Below are 9,543 nucleotides of genomic sequence, written 5' to 3'. Positions count from 1 at the left end.
AATTGATGCACGCTGAACTACTATAATATATCTGCAAACCCATAAATTTGTACGTGAAATGGATTTTTCTTAGATATCATTCAAGCGCCTTCGATTGATTCGATTGATACGAGGGCCCTCGAATAGCGAAATATTCAACGGACTGTTACGCACGGGAAATCAAAAATTAAACCAAACAAAATACATTTTGATAATAGACTTGATAGAGGCTTTCAGTAACAAGGGTCTTGTAATAATTCATTTTTGTTCGAATTTTGCCGGGCGGAAGTTAGTGAGACACATAGTTAAAGGTGGTATGTGTCATTGAAAATGCATTTTTTTTGGAAAGTACTTTAATGATTTGAAACCACTTTATATTTGGTCTTCATGATGGAAGGAATTGGTTGATACAATTTTCCATAAGTCCATATGTTGCCATGGCAACCAGGCAGAGAGGCAACACCATAGTTTCCGTATCATATATTCTAGCAGGGATAACTCCTTAGCCTTTTTATCCAAAATAAATGAAATTTGCAGACAATATTGATGACTAGTAAAGCCATAGAGTGGACTATAATAAAGAGAATATCTTAAATGCAATTCAAGTTATGACCAAAAATGTTTGTTGCCCAATACTTAACTCGAGTGGTCTAGTGGTCTAGTTACTGTCACTATAAAAGTCAGTGTAACACAAATTGTGTTTTTAGACTGACTTCTTAAAAAAATTGGTCAGTCCCTTCTGGCTTCATGACTGGTGCCGAGCCTCTTAAGTTGGCCTTGCAGTTGACATGGTCAAGTTTCCAGTTTTTATACTCCTCACTGTCCTTATCGAGGTGTTTGTGCAGCTGACACTGCTTGCATGAAACCGTAAGGGCCTCCACGTCAAGCACCTTACTGGTTTCTATAGAGATAGCTGTCACACAACCATGTAGGGAAGAATCCTCTCCTTTGCCAGGTTGCTTTAAAAGAGGCACCACAGTCAGGATTCTCAGAACCAGTGTACAGCCTTAGACATTCTCTCTTCTGTAACCTCCTTCACACGATTTAGAATGACACTACTGTTCTGCTTAATCGTTCTCGCAGTTGGGGATTACGGCATTCATCGCAGTGCAGAATTTCTTAGCACCAACATGTCCTATGCCAATGCTCCTCATACCATAAACAAACCGCCGATCGAATTCAAAACTCTTCCCCTGCTTCTTGGAGGTATAATTAACAGACTTCCAGTAACATCGTTGGCAGGCAAGCTTATAGTTGAGAAGCACAGCCATTAAATTGTCTCTTTTCTCTGACAACTCGAGGCAAACGGGGAATGAAAACGTGACCAATAGGGTTATGGTTATGTTATATGTTAATTTTTTCCATGCGTTTTCTGGTCAGGAAAATCTTTGAATTACTCGCGTTATCCTCCTCGGTGAACGCCAGGAAAACGAGATGGATTATTCCAAATTTTCCTAACAAGGAAAATGCGATGACAATGCAACCAAACGGGATTATTGGGCCATCGAGGCAAACGGTAAACTTCGACGGAAAAAATAAGGTATTTATCTGGTACCTGTTGTCATCGAAGCATTGCGTCGAAAATTCGTGAAAAGACGGGACTCATTTGAAAAATAAGAGACCTTAGAATGATTAAATGAATTTACTATTTTGACAAAGTATTTAGTTCTAAAAAAGCTTTTTCTCAAATAACTATAAAAAAAATTCTATCGAGAATTTTTTTTCCTCTAGCGATAAAAGTATTTGATTCGACGAGGACAAAATAGATTGCTCATTTTTGGAAAGGGGTCATTTTTTTTATAGCTTTGAGCATAAGAACTCTAAATTTCAAATTAGATAGATTAGTGTTTGTGATTGATTACAGTTAAGAATTGGTAATATAAAACTTAAAAGATTTAGAATTTTCAGGCTTTTCTTTGATCATACGATAATTGATACCCCAAATTGAAAATTGATTCGAGGCCTTATAATAATTCAATCCAATTAGAACTTCGTCCCTGCATTTGTTAACTCAAAACAGGGATGGATCCAGGCCTAACGTTGACTGATTCCAAATGGTCACGGACCAATCAAGGGGGGGGGGGGGGGGGGGTATGCTCAACAGGAAATTTATGAAATTACGTGTTTGAAACATGCAATCTGCAGAATTTTTAGGAATGCATTTGGCATTTTAGGGATTTATGTAGTTAGATAATAAATTTAAGGTTAAGTTTCACCGGTGCTGTATTAAACTTATGGCCATTTAAAACTGAGTGACTTCATTCAACGATTAGGCAGATAATAAATACACTATTCCTACCTAATTCAACCAGATTTGTGTTCTTAAAAGTGTGGCGAGGCAAGTACCAGTTATTCTCTTCGAATACCCCTTGGCAATATCCAAATGGTGTGATTGTAATATATAAAAAACAACCTCCCATTGCATTATAACGTAGCTTGTGCCACACAGACAGCAACTCGTATCAATAATCGACTCCATGACCTCTCAATTCTAAGCAACTTTACGGTGCATTATCCCATCTAGTTGCTGATCTATTGGCACTTCTCCTCTTTGCATGTTTCCATTAGAGGCACCGAAATTCGTGTACTGGTCAATTTTGCTCGTGTAGTATCTTACGCTAATGTCGAAAGTAGAAGAGGTGATTTTACTAGCCAATTTACCTTACTGAAATAACAGCCGAAAATCTTCCCAAATAAAACACAGGGCAAACAGAAATGCCATTAATATACTAAGAATACACTGTCCGGGGGTTCTGCTAAAAACATTATGTATTTCCCTTACGAAGGCGACCACTTTCCATTGCCATTTTTACTCATAGAGAATTCGGAAGAGCTATCGTCCGGTCGCCACACTTTCATCATTAATTCCAACTTCTCGGGATCTGAATTCGATCAAATTCTACACCATAATCAAAAGAATAACACTATTTTTTTCGGCAAACAGGCTGTCCATGAGAAACGTGTGCATTTTGTGAAGCCATGCTTTGCTTTTCAAGATTTCAGTTCGAGAGATGTGTTCAAGAGATCACACGCTAAAGCAAACAAAGGCCTACTTTTCTCAGGGGTAGAATCGGGATTTTATTGTCAACTGATTCCAAAGTGATTCACACGTTATAGCAACCAATCAAAACAGAGCTTGAGTGATTCCGCGTGGACCGTAGCCAATCGGTGAAGAGCTTGAGTAGTTCCAGAGCACGCGCATAATTTTTATACACGCGCAAAATTTCTAAATGGGTCCCCTCCTCCAAACTTGATTTATCACTCACCATCCGGAGCAATATTTCCCGTGGGGGGACCGGAAATGCTGTCCAAGCGCTAAAGGAAATGACATAGCTTAAGTGCAGGGCTAGAAATAACAGCGAAACAACCCAGGAAGCAGGTCTAATAGTGTTTAAATAACAGACAACAGTAGATGTTTATTTTTATTGAACGTTCTAAAATTCAAATCTACAAAAAAAAAAACATTTTTCTGGGATTTTGAGTGATTCACTGGAATCAGTTGAATCAGTCTGGATCCACCCCTGCAAAAACTGACAAAAAATTATGTTTAAAAAATTCTATCGACAATTTTTTTCGTAAGCACATTTTTCCTTAGGGGTAATGCCGTAATTAAAAAACACACACAATTTGACACCTATCTCGGAAATATTTTATTTAAAATTATACAGATGATCATATTGAATAAGAAAAATAATAATATTGAACTGGTAACAGGGTAAAACAAGGCCCTAAAATAATAGAAAATGTGCCCATCAGAGGATTCCTGGACCAAAGAGGAACGCCTGGCGCTTTCGAAAAGTGGTGTCACTTTTCGCTCGAGAGTGCGATATTATATTTACATTTAAAGTCCATATAACCTTTCAGAGTTGATAGACTTTGTCAATTCTATATATTTTCATCTTCCAAAAGGTATGTGGTTCGTAGGGACCCTATAAAACACGCGTTTGCGCGAATAACTCAAATATGTAATATTGAGGTATTTTGGTCAACCTTCGGAAAAAAGGCCTTGAACTGAAAGGCCCGGGTCCAGTCATTTGTGACGTAGATCGAGATGTCAATCAAATTACATGAGAAAACATATGCGCGCGCTAAACCGGTTCCCGTCTTCATGTCTTCTTAGGAGAGACCTTACGCAACAAAAAAAATCCACGACGGCGACGTCAGGTTATGTCGCGCGGGTCTGGTACGAGTACGTCAGAAATGAGGTTGCCGTCTTGGATGTAAACAACCTTACGCAATCGTTTTGACACTGCAAAAGTTACAATGCTACTATCATTATGTCCACTTTTCGAGATGCACGAGAAGCTCTTCTACTCGCGAATGATCTTGAAGTAATAGACGACAAACTTCTTCTATAACAGAACCTGAACAAGTCGAAAAATTTGGACATCCCTTTCGAGAAGTACAATAGATTTGATCTTGAATCGCTGACGGACGACGAGTGTTTGAGTGAGTTTCGCTTCATTAAAAATGATTTATATCGCCTTAATGAAGCGCTTAACTTCCCGGACCAAATAACATGTCCGAACCATCTTACTGTGGATGGAATGGAAGCCCTGTGCATGACTCTTAGACGATTCGCATATCCCTGTAGATACGAAGACCTTGTCCCTCGATTCGCCCGAGCTGTTCCGCAAATATCTATGGTCGTAAACGAAGCGGTCAGCTACATTTACACCAACTACAGGTACCTCCTATCAAGTTTCAACCAAGCTTGGCTCTCCCCGGCACACCTGGAAGATTATGCTAGGCTCGTCGTGGCATTGAAGGGAGCTGCACTCGGTAACTGCTGGGGGCTCATCGATGGAACGTTGAGACCAATTTGCAGGCCTGGGCTTCACCAGAGGACCATGTATAATGGCCACAAGCGGGTCCACGCAATCAAATTTCAGAGCTTTGTCGCGCCTAATGGTTTGATTGCCAACCTTTTCGGTCCCATTGAAGGTAAACGACACGACAGTGCCATGCTACATGAGTCGGGCTTGCTGCCGCTGTTAGAAAGGCATGCTATCAACACGGCTGGGCAGCCACTCTGCCTTTATGGGGACCCCGCCTACCCGTTGAGGGCCCAAATGAAGTGCCCATTCAGAGGAAGAAACCTGCAAGCCCAACAGGAGCTATTTAACCTCTCCATGAGCAAAGTTCGCACTGCAGTTGAATGGGTTTTTAATGACATATCAACTTACTTTGCATATCTAGATTTTAAGAAAGACTTGAAGATAGTGCTGAGCCCAGTTGGAAAAATGTACATTGTTTGTGCACTTTTAAGAAACGCCAACACTTGCCTATATGGCTCCTCCACATCCCAGTTTTTCGGCCTGGACCCACCTGATCTTGAGGTCTACTTCACATGAAAATACCCCTCTGTAACAGACCTGGTGAATGATTCCCAGGCAGGTTTTCCGTAAAAAGCTGTGAATTTCCAAGTTTTTTTTAGATATAGAGGGGGGTCTCCTATGCCATCAGGTCAGAGTGAAATTGTATGAGGGAAACCTCTGCCATGGAGAGTCTGAAAACTTAGCAGGTAACGGGGAGGCAAAAAGTCCACCAGGAATTTTAAAAGTCCCCAGTCTGGTTTCACCAGGTCAGTAGCATACCTGTCAACTCTCCAGGTTTTAACGTGAAATCACCAGGTTTTTGGCAAAAAATTGCAGAACCAAAAAAAAAAATGTCTACGGACCAAGTCTCAAGGTTTCTGATCACATTGGATTGACACGTATGAAGTGGTAGGGGGTGTATGAAAGCAATTTGGCCTTTTAGCCAAGCTATTTTTCTTAGTGTATTTTTGTCATGGAGGAGATTTTTACATAATTATCGTTTGCTTAAAAGTTGAGAAAAAAGAGACATTTGAGTATTAATTAGTTGTTTCAGTAATTTAAACAAATCCACTATTATTTTACTTCAAAATGTTGTTCAAATGATCATTCTAGATTAGGGCTACCTACCCAGGAAGAGAGGATTACCGTCCCGAAGGGGGAGCACCCCCTCCCTAAATTTTTGAGGGGTCAGATTTACTTTTGACGAAAGATATTTTACTTTTGACGAAAGATATACATTATTACCTTATCTCTTAAATATACAAGGGTTTCGCTCCCATTCCCTCTTCTTTTCTTTGCCACTGGCCCATCATCTTCTCAATCGCCCGGTTCCGCATCTCCTCCCCCTTCTGTCTATCAAATCCTTTTTCTTCATTTGCTGCTTCCACTTCTGACTTTGCTTCAGCAAAGCGCTCCACCAGCTCCTCTAACTAACGCTCGCAGTTTGTTAGCCCCGGCGTATCAATCCCACTTGCCTTCATCTCTTCTGCCACCTTTTTTTTAATTTTTTTTTTCAAGAAGACTGTACCGCTCTCGGACAGAACGCCCCTTTAGTTTGCAGCCATTTGATGAGAATTGTGGTATGACATTAAGTGCCTCTGCCACACCCTCCCACACCTTCCCCCGCTCTGTTGATCCAAATTTATGAACCAATGGCTCATGGACCATAACTTCCATGAGCATCGATTCGTCGTGAATCGCATTCCACTTCATTGCCATCTGGAAATAGAAAAAAAAAAGTTTGTCATTTGTCGTCTTAAATGTGTTAACTAACTTAGACAAGAATTTATAATGCTATCGCTGAACTGATGTAATTATCAAAAACAACCATGTTTGCATTTGTTTGTGTGCTACTTCCTGAACGAAAAAAAACTTGAATATATTCCTAGGAACAAATGTAGTAAGAAATATCGCCTTAAAACTACATTGGAGGCGTTCAAACATATTTCTCTGCAATGATTTGCTTGGCTATGTTTTGACAAGTTGACAACAAAAATACGATACGATAAAAGCAAATAATTTCGCAAAAATAAAAGGGAGGCAAGTTATTTCAACTACCTAATTCCATTCTCATATACTTTCTGCATAATTCAAAAGTTATCTGGCAGAAGAATAACCAACAGATAAAGTTAAAAGCAATAAAAAGTACTCACGTTTTGGCTGAAACGGCAAACCCCGGCGTTTCACGTACTCGACGACAACAAGACGGCAAAATAAACCGGAAGACGCGTCACTTTTGGTCTAAAAGATGACGTCACCACGTCACACAACGTTGTTTGCCGTCGCCGTTTTGAGTTGCATAAGGTCTCTAGTTATTGCTGAAGAACGTTGTGTGGTTACAACTTTTACCGATATTTTTATATCTCCACCTGGTCTTCAAATGATTATTTAACTTTAGGAAACAAATCTGCAAAATTTAGCAGATTTTTAGTCTTTGAATTGTTTTTGCATTGTGTGCGCGCGCTGCATTCGCAATCAAGAATGGCGACATTCTCACGACCGCGCGCTGTTTTTGAAACCAAAAACGATATTTCTTTTTTCGCATACAATTCTCGACTTTAAATTATTATTCGCTTAATTGTGGGTAGCATTGCAAACCGTGGTGATCCTAGAACCTAAAATTTCTTAGAACCTAAACAGAACCGAATCAGAACCTAAACAGGACCGAAACAGAACCTAATAGCAAGGGGGGGGGGGGGGGTAATTGTTAATAAAAAAAAACCAAATTATCTATTTTTCTGCATAGAATTACAGAGTAGGGCTGGAAATACGTCAAAAAAATTTTTTTCAGCATTTTTTTCGCTATTTAGCGGATTTAGGCTAAATATCTGTTTCAGTCATTACTAGCGTGAAATATCCAAAAGGCGACCCTAACACATTAATACAACTGAATAAAAAATACGGGGGGACGAATTTGGATTTTGTTCGTATAAATAGCAGGTGGAAGGAATATTTTTTTTCTTTATTTATTTTTTTTCTTTCTTTATTATTATTTTTTCTTTAACAGGTCAGAATTTGGTCCAAAAAATTATGCAGATCTCATAAAGAAAAAAATTTCGAATGATTTGTATTACCCCGGTCAATTTGAGTACAGTTTATATTTAACTCTCCGTAATTGAAGCGCAGTTACTGTTGTTGATATAGCTAGCGTGACGTCCAAGTGCGTGATCCAAGCGTCTATTTTCGGCAAAGTCACCTTAAGTGGGGGGTGCCCCCAAGGGCAGTGCGAGGCCCCGCTTACCCATCTGATCGTCTTTAGCCTCTAGGCCAAATAGTGCGCAAAGCTCGGCGTTCAGGAACACAATGCCTGTGGACACGAGCACGATCTTCACGGTGAGGGGATCCAGCTTCGCGGTCAGAATCTGGCTTTAAGCGTGGTTGATCGTTTCCACGATGGACTCGGCCGTGTGGTGCCCGGCTGGCAGAGTAGCGATGGGCGGGAGGGAGGCTATAGTCGTTATCTGCTGCTCCCGCTCGAGATTTTACCAGCTGTTATACAGCGAGCACTGCCGGAGCGCCACAAAGCGTGGGCGCCTTATCGGCTGCTCGGAGAAGAGCGTCAGTTCACCTCCGGTGAACACAGCGTGTAGGACCACCATTGTGTTAAACATAGCCTGCCTTCGTGTTTAATAGGGCTGAGCATGGATTGGGAAGGCTGGCAGATGCTGAACGAGGTCCCCAGAAGGAAGGAGAAGGAGACGAAGAAGGCGGCAGTTGCGGCGGGAGCCTCTATAGCCAAGCATATCAAACACGCTATAGCCGAACAAGTAAAAAAACCGGTTCTCCTAGGTTTCCCTAGGTCTCTGACCCTCGCGCAAAAGCTGCTCTACGCCGTGCCCGCGACCCCCGTGGAGAGCACGGCCTCAGACATCACCCCACTACTCACGCAGCTGGAGATACACGTGGCTGAGGACAAATCATTCACGACTAGGGTCCGAGACATATTCAAAGAGACAGAAGTCACGCACAAGTCCGCCAAGGAGTCTCGCCGGTGGCTATCGGAGCCTTCCTATGGGTACTGGCCACAGCAACTCAACTTTGCGGTCTGGTGCGCAACCGCCGGATGTGGGGTGTCCCTAACTGACCCCACTTTCGCCACGCTCCCCTCTGTCATCAGGGGATTTCTAAGGTTTCACGTCTACTTTACCACCCGGAGGATACTCTACGAGCTCGGCGTCCCCCTGCCTGGCGACAGCCCGTTCACGCAAAAAGGTAACCCCTACAAGAAGGCCGCTTTCGAGCGTCTATGCATAGAGTTCGGTTTGCCGCGTAAGCCGGACTTTCGATGGAAAGGCGGGCGGAACCAAGGGCTAGGCGATGTGTTTGTGTTCTACCCGGGGGAGGGGTATCGCAACGTGCACGTGATCCGTGGCTACGACACAGCGGCGGACGAGTACCCGAGCAACCATAATCTGTTTAGCGACGAAGGTGGGACGTACAACAGCGGGAAGTAGGTGGGTTACATACGCAACGACGACCACGGGGGCGTGCAATATAGCTGGTTTGCGCCTCCCAAAGGCGAGGGGCTGACAAAAGCAGGGCTAGGGAGACTCGACCGCTCGGTCGAGGCGTTCGTCTACACAGTGCTTGGCGCGCAGGTAAACGTCCGTTCCTCCATCGCAGGGGCCGGTGGGCCGCCATGGAGACGCAGGCGGAGTTCACGGAGCTGCTCGAAGACGCGATCATAGAAAACGATATCGCACAAAGCGTGCAAAGGTACCAATTAGCCGTGCAGGAGGCCAAGGTG

General features: G+C 42.5%; 1 protein-coding gene across 1 annotated transcript; it reads left to right on the top strand.

Annotated features, from left to right (window-relative positions):
* The first annotated feature begins 4,329 nt into the window (after positions 1 to 4,329).
* Positions 4,330 to 5,936, top strand: LOC125561748. The gene has a single exon (XM_048726025.1). The coding sequence runs from the start codon at positions 4,527 to 4,529 to the stop codon at positions 5,331 to 5,333; it is 807 nt and encodes a 268-aa protein (XP_048581982.1). The 5' UTR covers positions 4,330 to 4,526; the 3' UTR covers positions 5,334 to 5,936.
* Positions 5,937 to 9,543: the final 3,607 nt, after the last annotated feature.

The sequence above is a fragment of the Nematostella vectensis genome, chromosome 1, assembly GCF_932526225.1.
Source record: "Nematostella vectensis chromosome 1, jaNemVect1.1, whole genome shotgun sequence".
Taxonomy (NCBI): Eukaryota; Metazoa; Cnidaria; class Anthozoa; order Actiniaria; family Edwardsiidae; genus Nematostella; species Nematostella vectensis.
This window is presented reverse-complemented; position numbering and strand designations above follow the sequence as displayed.